Source organism: Anser brachyrhynchus (assembly GCF_964034855.1).
Source record: "Anser brachyrhynchus genome assembly, chromosome: 1".
Classification (NCBI taxonomy): Eukaryota; Metazoa; Chordata; class Aves; order Anseriformes; family Anatidae; genus Anser; species Anser brachyrhynchus.
Genome location: NC_137694.1, coordinates 145,674,800 through 145,695,192, shown reverse-complemented (window position 1 = coordinate 145,695,192; position 20,393 = coordinate 145,674,800). Strand labels below are relative to the sequence as shown.

The 20,393-nt window shown below is 40.9% G+C and overlaps 1 protein-coding gene across 3 annotated transcripts in view; it reads right to left on the bottom strand.

Annotated features, from left to right (window-relative positions):
* NCK2 (NCK adaptor protein 2) overlaps positions 1–20,393 on the bottom strand; it is an 85,158-nt gene that overhangs the window by 6,883 nt on the left and 57,882 nt on the right. For all 3 annotated transcript variants that reach the window (XM_080602286.1, XM_080602287.1, XM_080602288.1), the window contains one exon: positions 1,967–2,688. In XM_080602286.1, the coding sequence (XP_080458412.1) occupies positions 1,967–2,688 (722 nt within the window). The remainder of the gene's footprint in view (positions 1–1,966; positions 2,689–20,393) is intronic.

The following is a 20,393-nucleotide window of genomic DNA, read 5'->3' as shown; positions in this document are numbered from 1 at the left end:
TTTCTCTATCCAGAAAAACTTCTGGAATATTACAGATTTCTATTTTCATCAATATGATGTCAAAATTTCAGGGAATAAGGAAACAGTAATAGTGAACTACCAATGTTTTTCAGAAATCAGAAAGCAATGTTTAATTTGGATTTAAAAAATTCTACAAAATTAACAACTTCATTGTCTTTATGCTTTTTTTCTACTGTCACTAGAAGCCTCTGTTCATCTCTCTCGCCAAGAGCAAACAAGCCAGCCAATTCCAAATTTCAGTCGTTACATTACAAATACAGGCTCTGTTAATTCAGAAGATATTCTGCTGAACTAAAAAGCGGCCTTTTAGATTATTAAAGTAGGGAAAGAAGTCTTATTCCGAGGGGATAAAGCGTGTGCTACCTGTCTCTGCCTTAGTACTACCTGAGATTTTGACTTCAACCTGGGACCTCTTCTGAGTAGTAGAGATTATAATTTAAGAACAAAAACAGCAAGTAAAAAATGTGAAACACGCTTCAGAAAATATCGAGAACTAAAAGGATCTTTACTTCCAGATTTGAGCTCAAGCTTCATTCTCCCCATTACTTAGAACCCGTTCTTCATTTCACACCACAGCCATGCCAACACGTCCTATCGACTGGTTAATGAAATCACTTACGTTAGGAACAGTACACGGGAGCAGCTTCTCCTCCGTTCACAGGCAATTATGATAAAGACTACCACCAGTTCTAACCACAAGTGATTTATGCGATCAATACAGTCTCCTGAAGACAAAGAGGAGTCAAGAAGATGGCTCCGCTTTAAATTAAGTTTAAGGCAGTTGACACTGCTTTAATTTTTATTTGCAATCCACGCTGCCAACCAGCACAACCTACAATATGGGGAAAACCTGAAACAACTATAGCATAGAGATAGATGTCTGTAGCTTACTGTATTTTGACAGCTGTGTACCCTCAAATTAAAAGGCTGAGCAGATATAACTGTATTGATTTTGAATTTTTATACCTGAAGCAGCTAAATACTTAGGTGGAAGCACGTATGAAACGATTTGTCCTCATGGAATAATGGTCCCACAGTTGAAGCAACGAATGCTGAAAAGCCCTGATCCCAAATTAAGATTCCATTTATCTTCAATATATATATATTTTTGTAGTGTTAGAAAGGTGTTTGGGAATTATCAAAATCTGTCATCTTTTAAAAATCACAGCAAAGGGATAATTATTTTTGAGTGCTTTAACTATGCTTTCCCTGGCTTCAGCATACATGAAAGGCCTTTCAGTGTAACTTTAAATTTGAACTTTCGGAATTATAATAATCCCTAATCAGCATTACTTAACATCCCTCTGATGTCATCAAGGCTCAATTTCCAAGTAATACGAGCTACTCACTTGGCCTTTTTTGTTGTGCATCATAATCTTAACAGTTAGATGTAATAATAATTTTATCCTATTACAACCTAAATCATCTAAGTAGAGCAGAAACACATGAAAATAAGTTTTTAATCAATAGTTTATATAACCTACAGTATTAACCTATGTTAATTAAAGGCAAAACAAAACTGATCAACGCACACATCCCATTTTAAACTGGCTTTAAATTCAAATTAATGACTAAATTTGCAATTTGCAAGATTTTTTTTTCCTTGGGAGTGCCGTAAATTTGAGGACTGCATATGAGGAATACAGGAAAAGTCAGATGGAAGCTTTAAATATCTAGTTACTTGTCTGCTAATTAAGAAGCCCTGGATAATGCAGTCCGTAGTTGTTAAATTTCAGTGTAAATGTCACTGAATTTCTGAGAGACTGATTCTCACACTCTGTACATGTATCAGTTTGTACCACTGAAGCATTGCTTGTTTCTTTACTGATGAAAAGCCCTTATTTTTATTTTTATTTTTTTTTAAGGATATGGTCATTATGAGCTTCCACACTTGTTAAACCAAATATCACGTCTTACAAAGACCGCGGCGCTGAATAGCACTTACCGAGGATTCACTATCTCTAACAAGGAAGTCTCCTTCCACTCCCCTCTCGTTTAGGGCACATTCTGCTTGATGTCGGGTAACATTCCCATAATACCACTCTCTTCCAGCAAATCGTCCGGTGGAAGATGGTCCCGTGTAGCTTATCTGAGGTGGATGGGAAGTGTTAATGGTAGGACCATCGCTAACGATTACTACATAGTTTTTAGGAACAAGACCAATTTGCCCTCTGGAATTTTTACATTTCCACCATTCTGGGTCGTTTTCTGGCTTTTCAATGACTTCCATTGTTTCCCCTTTTTCAAAATTGAGCTCTTCTTCTGTGACGGAGCTGAATGGATACAGTGTCTGAACAACGTGGAGTACTTTGGTGCCCTGGCCGTTACTCATGGAAGCGCCTTTCCTCAAGCTCAGGAAGCTCGGTGAATCTGCAGTGGCCTCCTCAACTTCCTCTACCACATAGTTCGAAGGAAACCAGCCGATCTGTCCGTTGTAGCTCCCTCTCCACCAGCCATCGCTGCACTTCTCCATGACGATGACCCGGGACCCCTTGACGAGGGACAGTTCATCCTCTCTCTCTGCCACGTAGGCGAACTTGACATAGGCAGGAATGTTGAGGTCGTAGATGCGGTCCCCGCTGCTGCCGTTGGACGGGTACTCCGCATCTGTGCTGGGAGTAGGCGAGGCATCTCGCGCGCTCGTCTTCCTTTTTGTTTTTCCCAAGCCTGTTAAATAAAGACAGAAGCGTAAAGCGGTCACTCAACGTCCTCCCCATGCTGCAGACGGCTCCTGCGTCACTCCAAATTTCATCTCGTTATCGGAGAGCTCATTTCTAACTCTGCAGACAGTCAGGAAACGTCAACACGTTTGAGAGATAATCTTTAACATCTAGCTTACACACCATTAGGTATGGTGCAATTGGCATTAAAATCGCTCTCTTCCCTTCCCAACAGTACCAGAGTCTTAACACACACTTAAAAACACATACTTTCTTCATTATGAATCACTGGAAGCTTCGCATAGCTTGGTGTTATATCTAAAAACCCAGTAAACTGATCATGCCTTTTCATTTTAGTGATAACTTTAATTGGCTCAATCAAAACAGGAAAATAAACACCCTCTGCAAAAATAAACGACTAGAGTGATAAAACTTTTGTTTCTCTACAGATTACATTCTGCTTTCTTCATTCTTTGGTTCAGTCCCCAGGCAGCTACAGCCGCAACCATTTCCAACAGCAAGCCCACTTATGAATCCTGCTCCTCTTTCTCCAAAGCCTAGCCACGTATGGTAGAAGTGCAAATCTCACAAGGTGACTATTTGAGTACGCTCCCCCTACAATGTGTAAGTTCTCCTATAACTGTCACGGCTTCAATTACAGCATGAAATACAGCATATAAACACCAGTATCATTAAATGCATAACTTTTCTTTAGGGGCCATGCTAATGTAAGTTTACATATGGAAGGAGTGCTACACAATTCACTATCAAACTTTTGCAGCAAGGACTGCTTAACAGCTTATATATAAACAGAAAGATAAAGTGAGTAAGTAGCCTTCTATTCTGAAATCCAGCTCTAAAAGTTGAGAAGATAAATACAAAAGATGAAATCTCACTATATCACAAACCAAGCAACACCCAAAATGTCATGCCTTGGACAGAATGCAAAAAATCAACATAGAAATCAGGGCTTTTGTACTTTTCTTCGTGCTTCTAGATCCTTGCCGGGAGAAGACACAGTCACTTGAGACACGATGAATACAAACTGATTATGGAAGACTGAATGAAAAGGACAGAACTTTTTGTTTCTTTAAATAGTCTTATTAGAAAGAGATGCATGCAATTTCACTTTAGCAATTCAGGACTAGTTAAATCGGGCTGTACCACTGCTGAAAAGCGTGTGCATTTTATATTTCTATATATACATGTACACATTTACAGAACAGAATAGCTCATTTGGAAGGGACCTAGGGAGATCCAAGTCCAGCTGCCAGACCACTTTGGGGCTGGCATATAATAAATAAATTCTGCAAAACTATTTTTATTGTCTTGTTTAGTGCAATTGAAACTATCTGGCATATTTCACAGGTTTAGCCAAACAACACACACAAACAGTGGAGACGTGACCACAAACTTAATGCTTACTACAAGTGCTAACCACGTTAACTCACAGCCTTAACATCTCAGAAGACGGCAGAAAATTACGATGATCCTGAAGTGTTTCCTGACCTTCCCAAGCAGTTCCTTGCTTCCTGTTGGAGCCTGCTTACATCCTAATGTAATTCTGAGCAGATAATTGGAGCTGAGAGCCGATGGCTGCCCTTTCGGGCAAAATGACAGCGACCCACTTATTGTACTGGGGGAGACAATCCACAAAAACAGAGCTTTTATTCCAAGCGAGCTCTAATCGGAAATTGGCCAGGGGCAGATTTCTGCCAAGAGTGAAAATTTTCATCAGTTTAGAGAGCATTTTCAACCAAAAGGCAAGGAGGTATAATAGCAGAACTACGGGGCATTAAGTTGGGGTAATATAAACAAACACAACTTGAGGGGCGCTTAGTTAGGAAATCCTCGTTACAACTTCATGCAAAACAAGAAACTGCATCTCAACAGATCCAATCCGCATAAAGCCCTGTGCTAACATTGAACCTTTCCAATTAAAAGCTTAGGCTTTGATGAAGTTTGTAAGGGAGATGTGCAGCACCACGCCTTGGGTTATAGCAGGAGAACTAATAAAGTGAAAAAAAAAGAGCAGATGATGGAGTAGCTGGCCAGAATATGACTACTTCAAAATCAAAGCACAGAGATAACTATGAAATACAGGGATGCGGTGTGATAAGAGAATGCCACGAGCAGAAGTATCTACAGAAAACAAACAAACAAAAAGTCAACAAACAGTTGGAAAAAAAAAATGACAAAAATTATAAATCAACAACCTGAAGTCTGATAAAGATGACTAAACTTTTAGGAAAAGGTTATCATCCATGCACTTTCTTGGAGTTTCATAAGCTGCAACTTTTTCCACAAACTTTCCAGTGCCGTGCCTGACATTTTAAGCATGCTTTTCCATCCTCCCCATTCAAAACAAACCGTGACCACATAGGAAAGAAAAAAAAAAAAAACAGAAATTTTGCTGGTTTTCATTATCAGTTAGGGCAAAGAGTTGGAGTTTTTCAGTTTGAGCTGTAACGTTTAACGTAGCCAAGCTTTTTAAGGCTAACAACACGCCTTCTGCAATAGCAGTGAGGTGCACCAAAGCCTTGGTTTCCAACCAGGCTGGTTAAGGTAAGGAACCATCCCGAGCCCCATCCGCAGCCAAGCACAGCGGAGGGCGCACGCGGCGTTATCTGCTGCTATTTTTAATGCGAGGTTGTAACATCCGTAGCCGCGTCCATGGCAGAAGAGGAAACAGGTTGTTTTGCGAGCAGAGCGAAGGAAATCTGTTGCTGTTTTTCTCCTTGCGCCGCCTGCTGCACCATTCCACGCCGCCTGCCCCGTCTCTCAGCCACAGCCCCCTTACCAGACAGCTGCCTTTGCTTCCCCGCGTCCTGCTCACACCTGCAGCCCCCTGCTGCAGCCTCCAAACTGCCTCGAAAGCCGGCTCCATCTCCCCACTTGGGGTTTTACCGGCTGGCCACGCGCCGTGCCCGGCTCGCTCGGGCTCCCCTGGTGGAGCCACGAGCTGGGCTTGCTGGTGTCAAGGGGGGGACACCATCAGCGACCCTCCCAGCCGCTGAGCTGCACAGAAGTCGTTCCTTTGCCTCCACCAGTCTGTCAGGTTTGCTTGAAATTGGCTGAGTTATCGAGGGTAGGCAGATGGATGGACAATGACAGCTGACTGTGACAGCATGACTTAGTGCAAGCCTCGCTTCCTTGGGAAGCAAGACTAAAAATACGAGTCAGTAGGATGGCCAAGCAAGAACGAAGTTAGGGCCATTATAAATTTCACATACATCCGTAACAAAAATCACAACTCCGTTAAAAAACTATGCTCTATGTGAGTAATCTCTGGAAGAATCAACAGCAAATCTTCATTTACTGCTATTTATAAGGGTACCCCTATTCCTGTCTCCAAACTGAATGAAGCCCATGTAAGAAATTTCATGGAAAATTGAACATTTGGGCACTTCAGGAGTCACACCCGGAAGAGCCAAGTAATCTTGTGGCTGCAGCCATCATTTTGGCCTTCTTACTGTCTTTGTTGCCCTAGCAGATGTGTTTGCATTAAAAACGCAATGGTATTTTCACAGTCCAACTCACTGCTTGCAGTTCACCTGAAACGATAATCCTCTGTAACACAACTAATAATTGTGAAGAGAAATCCAGACCGATGGATTAGCTTTCACATGAGGGGAAAACGAGCGGGAGCACAGCAGAGAGCCTCTTTCATGGTACGGTGCCTAATAGGAAATAACACTGTTCGTAATTTACAGTTGCCACATGCTAAACTAGTTCACTTTTGTTTCTTATGAACAAGTTGCCAAGTACTGTGAGTAGGTTTAATGTTTAGGTGGACATATTGCCGAGATAAAAAAACAAAACCAAAACCAGCTAGCACCGTTTCTAGATAATGTTCCCATCCATAGAAGGGATCCACTGCAAATCTTTCTTCTCTCAACAGAGAACCAAGCCATCTGGCCCCAACACTACTAGGGAGACCCAGACGTGTGCCTCCCACCTCACCTACCCTCTTCCTTTCCTCTCTCAGTCACAGCTTTACAGAGCAGACTGTTTTCTGAGCGGCAGCACGGAGGAAGACCTCCGTCCTATGAATTTGCTTCCTGTCTCCCTGGCCCCACTGGGAAAGCCCAGCTTTGCACCCTTTCACTACTGGCTTGTCCCTGCCGCAGCACCCGGGGGTCCTGCGGCCCTATCCTGAACTTCACAAAAGGGGAATTTCCTCCTGAGCACCCCTCAGACCCAACGCTGTGGCACTGTCAATTCCCCAGCCCTAATCTGCTGCCCCTGGCCACACAACCTGCCCAAAGCTTTGCTGACTGAAAGACAGTAAGCAGAGATGCTCCTTACCTGAGCAGTCCAGCTTTGAAACCAAAAAGAGGGTTTCTCTTTCCTCCTCCTGCCTCCAGTGAAGGCACTAAAGCAAGGCTGCTTAGCTACACGTTGTTCTGAGAACTGCTGCTTAGGATAGAAAAGTTCAACTGGCTTAAAATTGTATCCTACTTTACCAAATGTACACACAACGCTTGTATACCAGTGGCAAAAAAAAAACAAAACCCTTTCTGAAAACTTATATTCCATTTGCTAATTGTGGTTTACATTACTCACCGTCTTTGCCAGACAAACGCCCATTTACAACGCAGATATATTTGCTCCATTTCAGTAAGACTTATTTGCTAAGGCTTTTCGTGCTCCTGCAAGCTGGCGTCTTTGCCTGAAACTGATGAGTTGCTACGTTCTGCATTTTAACTGCTTTTCCTCATCCCCAGAGGTGAAAAGAACAGATTCACTGATGTGGCTGCGTAATGCATCTCCACTGGCTTATCAATACTTCCATTTATTTTATTGAGTTCTCTTGAAGAACAACATACACTACACACTGAAGGTATTTGTAGTCAAATTGCCCAGCATCCCTCCACCCCGAGACTGCTCCCTAAGTTTTACTACGGCTTTCATCTAGCTTAATTTTAAATAGACCAAATACAGTTGCATTTCTTTTCCAAAGGAATTTGAAGGCTGTTTGATACTGCAGATACTGACTTGTCCATTCCTCCCATCTTATGTGTATCAAGTCAAACAATTCCCAAAGCCCATTTCTGAAAAATATTTGGCAAGTGAAACTAGTGTCATCTAAATTCTTACAACCTATTCTTTCTAAAACGTTCTCTGATTTTAATACATAAAACACAGATAAAAATATATTCTGTAGCTTACTATATATCAAATCAACTTATCAATTTTGCAATACAGAAAAAAAGGAAAAAAAAGGACCTTTAATAAAAAAAGCTGTAATAGAAAAAAACTGTATTGCTGTGAGAAATCTTCAAGGCAATGCTAAACAGTTTCCCAACCAGAATTTCTCGATCGAGAAGTCATTGAAAGAGACCATGTTACTAAATATGCTACGTATGATTACTTAAGAAACCGCCAAAAATTTATTATTAAAATATCAAGAACAATTAAAGATGGATTTATTTTTTTCCAGTTGCCTCCCCAGTCCCCCAAGCAAGTAAACTTTAAACTCTTAAAAACGCTGCAACAACAGAAGTGCCTCAAAACAACAGAGTTCTTGGAAATTACTTCCTCTTTAAGTCACTAGATTTCTACTAAATGGACAGTGTCCTTCAGATACCCTGTACCAGTCACAGGATGGCTGAGGCTGTCAGGGCCCTCTGGAGGCCACCAGGCCCAAGCCCTGCCCCAGCAGGGCCACCCAGCGCAGGCTGCCCAGGCCCATCTCCAGGCGGCTTTTGAAGGCCTCCAAGGAGAAGACCCCACAGCCTCTCTGGGCAGCCTGTGCCAGGGCTCCGTCACCCAAATAGACTTTTGTAATCAGGTTAGTACCCCAAATCAACGCATTACGCAAGGCTCTGTCAAAATCTGCTCATTAACTGGCCTGACTGTAGTGAGATCAACGCAACCCCCCCGACGTTGATGCATCGGCCAAACACCGAAATCTTCTTTGGTTCCCCGCTGTCACCAGTCCTGGTCTTGGGACTTGAGCCTTGTGGTTTGCAGGGCCGGGTGACTCAGTGATTTCATGTGATTAGAGCTATTGCCCAACTTCCCAATTTAGGCTCGGTGACAACGCCTTTCAGAAAGATGCTTCATTTCAACATTGCTATTCAATAGCAAATCGACTAACGCATGAAAAGGAAAATACGAAAAGAGGAGGAAAAATGATGATGTCTTCAACTAGTGCCTTAAATCTTACCCGCTCTACCACAACTCTCATGCAAAACTCAGATTTTAAGCATGAATGACAATTTAAAATACATTTATGGGGAAAAATTATAATTTAAAAAGGATCTCCCATTGGTGTTGCAAATAATTCAATAACTGAAAATTCTTTATATTGTTCATAATTCTCTGAATTAAAAAAAAAATCCTAAGCTTACTTGTAAATTTTTTCATACATCTTTTAATACATTTCAATTTGTGTACTCTTTTAGAATAAAAGGCTTTAAACAGTACTACTTGCTTTATGGTTCAAAGTTCAGCACAGAAACCGGCACAGAAAACATGAGCAGAGTACTACTTTTTCATGAAAATATTTTCATTTTAATCTGATTTTTTTTTTTAATGTTTTTCTTCTTGAAAGTAAACCCATTATAATTCAAATTGAAATTAGGCACTCCAGAGCTGAAAAATGTAGTATTACACAATCTATTAAGACGACGTATATTTATGTTCAAGCAAAATATGTTTGAGGCTGAAAAATGTAAGGAAGCCAAATAAGCTAGCAGAACTCCTGGTATAAATACCTAGAGCAAAAGCTCATTTAAATCTTTAATAGTAACAGTAATCTCTGAACGAGTTAGTAAAATATTGTTTGGGAAAACATTTCAATTGATTTCAGTGACTTATATAAAAAGTTAAGAAATTAATTTCAGCTGAAATGGAAATAAGTTTTCGTTCCCTCAAATATAAAACCATTTATACAGAACAGATCTTGTTCTAAAATCCTTAAAAACAGGGTAACCAGAGGAAGTTTGTTAAAAACACATTAATCACATTATTTAATCAACATTTTACCTAATTTTAAAGGTACTTAAAATCATGACTTTTTGTGCATTTTAACAGAATTGCAATTCTGCGTGGCTTCACACACATGGAGTTAAAACAATTCCCCCTTTCTGTTTACCAAATAAGTTATTCATTTCCTTTGACTACGGCTCTGAATAAGTGCATATGAATGCATACAGCTAATAATTATGCAAAATGCACAGTGCCTTTCTTAAACAAAAACCGAATTATTTTAAGAAAGAAGTAATTAACTTTTCAAGAAAATTCTTAAGAAATATATAAAACAATTTAATGCAACTGCTTAAATTAATTCAGCCACTACAGAGGTAAATATATAACTTCTTGACAGCTGGAATGTGCAGATCACACATCCCTGGAGCTTTATGCTAGTGGTTATTATTTTTAAAATTGTAAATTAACTTTGCTTCATTATTAAAAAGGCATTCAGTAGACTGAAGTTTCTTACATTGAATGGAAAGAGAAAAGTTTCTGCACATTTTCAATATATAACCTCCCACCTTCTTCTCCCCCTCCAGCTCCTAAAACAATGCTCAAAGGCCAAGTGTCCATATGGGACAGGCAGTATTTCAGACTATCTCCATCAACAGCACACTTTTTAAAGGAATTTGCTGCTGTAAATTCCCCAAAAAAATCTCCAACTGAATTCGTGATACAGAAACGAAGTCTCACAGCTCTAGTAACGATTTTTTTTCTGTGCTCTTTAAGAAGCTCAATATCAAGAGAAGTCTCACTAGGACAAATCAGAAAATGGAAACTCTTCTTTAAATGTCAAAGCGAAGTTCTGACATTTCTACAGCCCGGCTGCTTTATTGCCGGCTGCCCACCCCCACCCTCCCCTCCACATACAGGAAAAGGCATTGTCAAAGTTTCCCACATATCAAACACTGTGGTACGGAGGTTTCCACGAGAAATCAACCCGACAACTGCACTAAAAACAAAGACTACTTTAATTCTTTTCATTTAGATTAAAAGGCTTCCATCAATGGCCTCATGTCTGTTCTTACTCCAGCGCAGAAGTGGAGTGGATTAAGTCGTACTGGGGAAAATCAAAAGAGCCTTGGGATTTTAAATTCCCTGTGGAACCCAAAAGAGTCATATAAAATGAACGGGCTTTCCCAAAGTTATCAAGGTCTGTGGTTCCCATTTCTGTCTACAAACTTGAAGACAGCCTACTTTAAAATACAGTCTTTGCTTTCGAACAGGAACAGTTTTAAAATGTTTCCACCTACTTTGTAATCCTATTAAGGATGCCCCACTGGGTTTTGTAGGATGCCCTGATAAGAAAAAATAACCAGGACTACCTTAACCTAAGGTAGCCCTATAATTCTAAGAATAGGTTAAGAAAAAAAGGATTTATAAGGTATGGCGAGAAGGCACAGTAGCCCCACAGGACTTCCAAACACCTTCTCTGCCCTTACGTAGAGAACGAAAGCTGCACAGTTTTGCCTCACCTTCACAAACACTATCAGAATATTGACAGACCCGCCTCCAAAACCCACAAAAACAAGTATGCAAGAGGTGCTCCAACGCGTCTACCCCAATACATGTGCCTATCCCTCAGTACATATAAAGTAGATTGCATTTCCCATCTGCCTCCAGCATTTAATGTAACGATGATTTGCATTCAGGTATCTCACATTTATTAGATGAAGTAGAAGTGCACAGGACAGCTTTGGATACAAATCCAACTTGCTACCATGAACACACACAATCTTTATTTATTTTTTAAAATAGTACTGTAAATAGAAAGGTATTTGCAAAAGGTATACAAATACACTTAATGGGAGATGATGACCCTCCAGCTTAAAGGCTCTTGAAGATAACTGAGAGGGAATAATTATTTTTTGGATATAGGTGAATATAGTATTAACACGGTATTTTCACTATTGTTAGCTCAAATTTGTTCTTAATTCTATATGTGAAAATGGAAGGCTTAATAGCTGTTACAAATACAGATTGAAGTTCAGATCGTCAAGCCCAAATCTAGTAAGATAAATTACAAGACACTCATCATACAGCTCCTCAACTCAAAAAAAAATCTTTAGGAGAGAATGATGCAAACATGGACTGAATAAGAGGAAACTCGCAGCATCAAGCTCATAAGGTAGCCTGTCCTGAAGCTGACATGGTCGGCACGCCTTCCTGTTAAGAATGTTTTAGTCCATCTGGCCCATACCAACACCTGAAGGTGCAAGAATCAAAACCAAGCGTGATGTAAATCCGCAGCATTTTACAAGAAGGTCAGGCTGACAATGCTATAATAAACTAAGATTTGCAAGCGCTAAGTACCATGGTACAAGAAAATCCAAGGGTTTTTTTTTTTTCCTCTTTCTCCTTGGAAACCATTTAGGAGCATCTCACAGACAGTGCAGTTTCATTCAAAGCCCCTTTTATGAAAGGAAAGCAAAGTAAATCCCACCTTTTCTTTACTAACTTCCTCTCTGAACGTCAATGTCCGCAGCTTCGTTAATCAAGGGCTCTCAGATTACTTGCTACTACATATGCAAAACCAGACCTTCCTGCTACAGAGGGAGAAGTCACAGGGGAAAATGGCTCAGTTACCAAAACAGCCCGTCTCCTCCTCCGTATTTTCCTCTGAATGGCACTTTTCCCTACATGAAAATACATTTTCTTTTTTTTCCCCCCATTCATTTAAAAGGTTCCAAAGACTGCTAAACAGGATCGACAGCAATATATTATATATATATATATATAAAAACTATATATATACACATTTATATATATATATAAAAAAATTTATACACACACACACACATATATATAAACTGCATATAGTTTATATGGCCTATAGCCAAAGTCCTAAGTAAATTTTCTGGTTCAAGCTTCTGCAACAAGTCCCCACCTAGCAGAAACAGCACCCTGAATACCCACCTGGTCAAAGCCAACACTCCTTCACATTAAGAACTGTGTCTGCCTAAATCTGTTTGTGATTTGGACACCAACTAAAAATACTTACAAGCAGTCATATTTAATGTTGAAGTGACTCTCAAAGAAAGCCATCTTTGTCACTAGAAATCCTACTTCTCAAAACAAGAGGTGGACACTGTCTCTTGCATACCAGGTTTTTCATCTGCTGTATGCTTGCATACACAGCCTGCTTTTCGATTGCTGCTTGATGGCACGCTCCACAACATGAAACATCTCTGAGACTCCGGAAAAGGAAGGAAATCTTCTTTTGTACATGCTAAGACAAAACCCAATTGATTTTTGGCATGAGTGCTAGCTTAGAAACTTTGTGCAGTATGAAAGTACATCACTGGATGGGCACCTATTGTCCAAGTCTTCCAAAAAAACCCAAGGGACAGAGAACTGTGGAACCCAAGTGGACCCATGCAGAGAAAAAGAAGAACTGATGCTCTGAGAGTCCCTGGAAGATGCAGTGTAACACAGCCTGAGGCCTCAAGAAAATGAAAAGAAAAAATCACCGAAGAGATCCAGTAATATTGAAAGAATTATTTGGGGATGCACGCTGGAGGAAATACTTGTATCTGAATCGGAGGAAATCCTCCCGTGATGCTACGAGAGCATAAAGAGCAGCCACTGCCCCAGCAATAGAGAAAAATAGCTCACCCTTTGAGTCACTGGCGTGCGCTGGGAAGCGGTGTCCCTGGGAGCGCTCCTCGTGCACCTCGCACGCACAGGGCTTGTGTCAGCCACGGCCCTCCGGGTTGCACAGGGGTCACAGCTCCGCACGGCAAACCAGGGACTGCCTGGGATGCCTCTGCTCCACAGGGAGCGATGAGTTGGGATCTCACTTCGGGGCTTTGCTCCAAGGCCAAATGCAAACAGGTGTTGAAACGTAAGGCTCAAAGAGGCACAAACAAGGCCCTCAGACTGTGTCAGTTTAGGGCAGCGATAGCACCAAAGAAACCACCACATTGCGTTAAGGTGATCATTTTATCTTTGCAAAACGTGTTAAAAGACTAAAATGAAGGCTCGCTCTGCAGTTTGTATGTGTCAAATTGCACCTCCAAGCACGCGTGCACAGTGCATAGGGAGCAGGGAGAGAAGTACCCACTACACAAAGCTTCTAATACAAAGCAAAGAACAAATTTTTTAAAATCAGCAAGATTTCTTTACGCCTTCAGCTTTTTGACATTTCATGACACCTGGCTTATTAGAAAGATCTGCTGAAAGGTAGGGCACATCCTGGTTTCCATTATATGCCTTTTTTTTCAAGTTCTTAAAGCAGCAAATCCTTTAATAATCCATCCCAATAAACGATCTGCACAGAACATAATGTATGCAAGTGTCAACTGCAACAACAGCCGAGCTGTGCTCCAGGTGCCAGCTAACGCCGGAGCTCAGGGGCACTGCAACAAGCAGCAGGCTCTGCTTCTGCTGCCACCGCCCCTGACTTCACACCTCGCATCAGATAAAGGGCCTCTTGTGCGCATCCGGCGTGAGGAGCAGCAGTGCTCTGCGCCTTGAGTTCTGCCGAACAGTTACCTGCTGGCTTTACTTTCAAGTCTTTTGGCTGCAGGTAACAAAAAAGAGCCACGTTTCATGTTTTTTTCCCCAGTAGTCTGCTCTGGAGTTTCAGGGGTTTTTCCTCCTTAGCACATGTTCTTTTCGAAATTATAACCTGATGTTTTTGAGAAAGTCTGGGTTTAGTTCCACAGAATTTACTGGACATAGTTTACTTGGCATAAAAGTTATATGATTTTTTACAGGCATACTGTATGTCCAAACCAAGGAATTTCTAAGTTTCTGTTGCATTGTGGGTTACTATTCTAGCATACAATGAACAAATTCTTCTGCCATTACGTATGTATCAAGCACTGAGATAGCAGACCTACCATGTCAGCAGTATCCTCTTGTATCATGGCCCATGGACAGAGCTACTGCTGTTCGTTGTCTCCAGGCCTTCGAAGGTCATCAATGGACTAAAAATAGCTGTTTAAGGCAAACTCATGTTTTGATGATGATCATGAGGCAGACATATTTCCAGCACATCATCTGCTACCACTCTAGTGGTAGCAGCACCGCTAACTCCTAACCCTGCATGCTACAGATGGGAATGGAAGAGCTGTATTCCCAGCGTTGTGAAGTCATTGCAAGCTACTCCCATTTCTCCCTTCTTGGCATCTAATGACTTATTTTTGTTGTGAAGATAGAAAAAAATGCAATTGTTCCAGCTTCCTTTTTAAAAGCGCTAAAGACACCACACCTAGCCGGTTTCCATCTGCTTTTGCCACCACCACCACCACATCATGTTCCTCAATTTCATCATCAGTGGAGTCGGTAGTTTTGCCACCCTGCCTCACAAACCAGCACGCTTATTTTGAGCAATGCAACTAAAAAGCAGGATGTGGTGCAGCAGCAGAAGTGCTTCTGTGAAGGAAATACAACTATGGAATAAGCGACTTTAACCACATTCAAGGAAGCTTAGCAAGAACTTGTACTGCATATGAAAACCTCCACTGCTGCTTTTCTCTACATCTGAGCTTAAATTCCTGCATAGCCGCTGCTTAGAAGTGCCGATACACACTGATTTAGCCAGTCCTCCAAGAGACACGACAAGACACCACTGTTGTCATGCTTACACTTTCTGACAAGCTAGAAAACTTAGAAGCAATATCGAGTGATATAAGAAAAATACTTCCTGTTTTCCTACGGGAGGATTTTACTGCTAATTTCAGCTAGAGATATTTCAGAGAAATCCTTGAATCATTCAGGTTGGAAAGACCCTTAGGATCATCAGGTCCAACCATTCACCTAACTACCAAGTCCACCTCTAAACAACATCCTTAAGCGCCACATCGAGACGTCTCTTAAAGACCTCCACAGATGGCAGCTCCACCACCTCCCTGGGCAGCCCGTTCCAGTGCTTGACCGCTCTCTCCATGAAAAAATTCTTCCCAATACCCAATCTAAACCTCCCCTGGCGTAACTTGAGACTATTTCTTCATGTCCTATCACTTGTCACCTGAGAAAAGAGACCGACAGCCTCCTTGCTGCGACCTCTTTTGAGGTACCTATAGAGGTTCCCTCTCATACTTTTCTCCAGACTGAACAGCCCCAGTTTCCTCAGCCACTCCTTGTATTTGTTTTTAATCCCTTCACCAGCTTCATTGCTCTTCTCTGCGCATGCTTGAGCAACTCGATGTCCTTCTTGTAGCGACGGTCCCAAAACTGAACACAGCACTTGAGGCGTGGTCTCACGAGTGCCAAGTACAGAGGGACGGTCATGCCCCTCACCCTGCTGGCCACACCATTTCTGATGCAGGCCCGTATGCCACTGGCCTTCTTGGCCACCTGAGCACGCTGCTGGCTCAAGCTGAGCCGGCTGTTGGCCAGCACCCCCAAGTTCTTTTCTGTGGGACAACTTTCCAGCCACTCTTTCCCAGGCCTATACCGCTGCTTGGGGCTGTTGTGACCCAGGTGCAGCACGTGGCATTTAGCCTTGCTAATGCCACACGACTGGACTTGGCCCACTGACCCAGCCTATCCAGGTGGCTCTGCAGGGCCTTCCTGCCCTCAAGCAGGGCCTTCCTGCCCTGCAAACGTCCTGGGGGAGCACTCAATCCCCTCAACCAGATCACTGATAAAAAACGTTAAGCAAGCTGGCCTCGGTACCGAGCCCTGGGGAACACCACTTGTGACTGGCTGCCAACTGGACTGCACTTCATTCACAACGACCTTTGAGCCCCGCCATCCAGCCAGCTTCTTCCCCAGCAAGCTGTACATCCGTCCGAGCCACGAGCAGCCAGCTTCTCCAGGAGAAGGCTGTGGGAAACAGCATCGCATGCTTGGCTAAACAAAAGACTTCCTATCATTCTTTCTTTGAAATCTTCATAGATGACTAATAACTTGACAAGCTACGTTCTGTAGAGAAAAATCAGAATGCTGTTTTGATGTAAAAGATCAGATTTATTAAATGCCTGCTCTTGAGTGGAAAGACTATCACTTCTTACACGTCTGCAACAAGGAAGTCCAACAACACTGGGAGCTCAGTTCTGAAGAGAATAAAATAACTCATGTTTGTCTTATAAGGCAGGGCTGTTTTTATTAAAACGAGCTCTGCAAGGTTTAAGAGACTGTGATATACACAAATGAATTTATTATACAATAAGAATGTGTTTATTCTTATAGTCACCATTTTTTATTCTGTAGTAAATTTTACCAGAAGGTGTCCAGAAAATATTGGAATTGAAGACAGCTTATTAAGAACTAATAAAAATATTTTCAAAGCAGTACTTGACCATCCTGTCATATTGCTAATTTAATGTGTTTTCTGTGATACTCCAGCTAATAGGGCTATGGCAGTTTGTAGATAAATGACCACAAATTTATCAAGCTGGGTTTATGGAAGACAATTTATAGCCAGGCCTGTGACAGAAATACTGCGTGCATTTCTCATGATTACACTTTTTAAAATAGTGTTGAAAAACTGGAAAACGTTCAGGTAAGAAACACAACAGGGAAAAGTCAAGCAAGCAAATTTCACCAATGAAATACTTAAGTAGTAATCTAATTTCAGGACTCAATAAAAGATTTAGGAGTGATTTGATGAATGTCGGAATACAACCTTGAACAAAGAAGAGCTTTCTGTTAGTAGATAGCTCTTAAATCTAGGGGAAGGAGTTATGGAGAGTGACAGCCAAATGGAAGCTAGAGCAAATCAGGTAAGACAACAAATTTTTACATGAGGTTTAACTACAGGTGGAGGATATTTTCTGAAACCTTTTAGTCAAGAAGGGTCAAACTTCTGTGAGGTATTGTGGCTAAAACACAGCAGCCTAACTGGAAATAATCAAACAGGAAAAAAAATAATCTTGGGCATGTGCTAGTTGAAAAAACCTTCGGCTGCTGCCGGCATCTGTCAGAATCTGGGTAGAAAAGAAAAAGTAGGACATAACATGCCAGAACTACCCAAGTTTGGACACTAAGAGTTCATTTTTTTCCTGTTTGTTTGTTTTTTATATCCTCAAAGCCAAAACAAGAAATAAAGACTGACCCCCACACAAGTTAAAGGCTGATGACATATTTGCGGAATTAGATTTCATGGCAATGGTTTAGCTTTGAGTTGAAATATTTGTACTAAAAAAGGAAGTACGCCAAGCCTCTTAATCAGCAGTGTTTTCCAGTGTTAAAGAAAGCAATGCATTAGAAATGACCTATTCTGTATTTCTACATTTTACTAAAATGAGGTTGTTTTAAGAAAAAAAAAAAAAAAACTTCCCCTGGCAGTTTCCAGAAAGACACAGTAAAGGCTGTATTAATTTGCCCTCATAAGGGAAAATGTTAAGAATACACGTGGAAAAAAAGCTTTTTAAATAAATACATATATATAAAGGAAAACAATTTGGGGAGGGGAGAGGTGTAAAACCAACGATTTCTAGAAATGATGATATATAAGCACTCGGGAACTGATGCACAGATCTCCAAACTGACACGGGTACACAACCCGGAGGTTGACAAACACAGGAAATTGTCCTGTACACTCCCAACACGCTGAAATAACGCACACGGAACGGTGATGCAAGGTTTTCTGTGCTTTACATCTCGTCTGGCAATTCTTACTTTCCATGTGAAACATCCGGCATCCTGAGTGAACTGAATTAAAAAAAGTTACTGAAACATTTTGCTGAAATATGTAAGCTGAGTAAAGAAGAAATCTGAGGAGTCTCTCAGACAACTTGGACACTTCCATGACATCTTCACAAGACGACTTATTTGCCTTCATTATCAACACTCATCCCTAGCATGTCTCTATTGTTCCTACACATACCACATACACTTGTCCTGTAATGGTGATGTCCAATCTCACTGCCTTTTAATAAACCTTTGTTTTCTTTTGCTGGGCATCTGTTAAAACAATACATTAAAACTACCAAAAAAAAAAATCCTTTAAGGGTTTTTTTATTTGACTGTTTATTAAAGGGAGCAAGGTGAGACACCTTTAAGAAACTACAAGCCTACAGCACTGGTTGTGAAGCAAAAGTATTGGACAGAAAATCATGGATTCACACGAAACACTGGCACAATGCTTCTTGACCCCCTTCATCACTCACTTTTGGCAGGCTGCTGTCTGAGGAGCTGTACTGCTGCTAGGAAAATGATCTGTAAATGTGTGAAAAAAATGCTGAAGTGTTTTTTTTGCTTACACAAGCAAGTAAGTTCTTAAATATTTTTGCTTTCTTCAGGTAATGGTTCTATTCAGAATGACAGAGATGAACCAGAAGATGCAGATCACTGATGCCACAGAAAAGGGATCTTGTGGCTGTGGATTCAGAGAACTTGGAGGCAGCTCTGGGGTGGCACTGGCAAACACCCATTCGGATCCAACCAGAACCAGGATCCCTTCTAACCTTCCAACGCGTGGGAATAATTATTACAGAAGATCTCAGTTTGGAAGATGTGTGCTGAAGGTCTCTTGCTTAGTATGACTTAACTGAAACGTATAAGAAATACCCTCCCCGCAGAATAAATACTGTGCGAGGAAACTATTTTAAACTTCATTACAATGAATGAAAATGAAATTTTAATCACAGGCCTGGAAGCTGGCTTTTGCCTAAAGAATAGTAATAATTACCAGATTTCATTCAATATGAGCAAACAGAAGACAGTAATTTGACATGGCTAAATTGCCATTAACTTTCTACTCTCAGCATTACTCAATTAAGACAGAAAAGGGAATGAGAAGTTAAATCATTTAAAATACTTAGTAGGTGGCCTATACTCTATATTTCCTTAATTAAAATGGTCAGTTGTAGCTATGTGTCTAGGAGAGTTCACTTGAGAAAGAGATTTAAGAATACAGAAGTAATATCAAACAGAAAAATGATGAAAACAGACAACCATCAACATAAAAATCACAAGTCTTGAAATCTCTTAGTCATTTAATGAAAGAGAGAATCTTTGGAAAATTTCCCTGATGGCAGGACTAAAAGAAGATAGAAAATAACAGGGTAAGCCCTTGGAAGGAGGAAAAAAGGTTACTGGTGCATAAAAGGCTCTTGTTTTGCAAAAAGAGTAGGATATCTTTTCAGAAATTACTGGGGGTCATTTGGGATATGAAGTGAGCTGGTTTTCTGTCCAGAAGTAACTGATTTAACGAATGTATGCCAACAAGTGTTAATCAGCCTTCTAATTTGCATCCAATACATTTAAAAGAGCTGGTTCTGAAGGTGTTTTATTTGCTGATAGACTTTTTGCAAGATGCTGAAGTACAAGGGAAATTCCAGAAGACTACCACAGTGCTGAAAAAAGGGAGGTATTTTAAAACAGCAAGCTGCATGACCCAGGTACATTCACTCCCCTGAAACCCAAGCCAAACAACAGTAAAGCTGATGGGATTCCATTAATAAGTGTTAAGGGTCTGAAATTCAATTAATGACAGTCAACATTTTTAGGAAAATCAGTTTTTATCATCAAACATGCATGAGTTAATTCTCTGATGAGATTAAATTTTTTCCTGATAAAGGCAACTGCACAGAGGTAATAAAACTTTCGTAGTGCACTTGGCTTTTTCTATATGAGACACCGATGTATTAACCGGTGCCATAAACTTTCATCAGAACACACATTACACGGATTAAGAACTGCTTAGCTGATGCATCTTCAACAGCCAACTACGGAGACTATTAATTAAACAGCCATAGATCTTATGGGGTCTCTCACAATTTGAACTATGACTGGCACTTTTCATATTTACTGAAAACTGGGAAGTATAAATCAGCC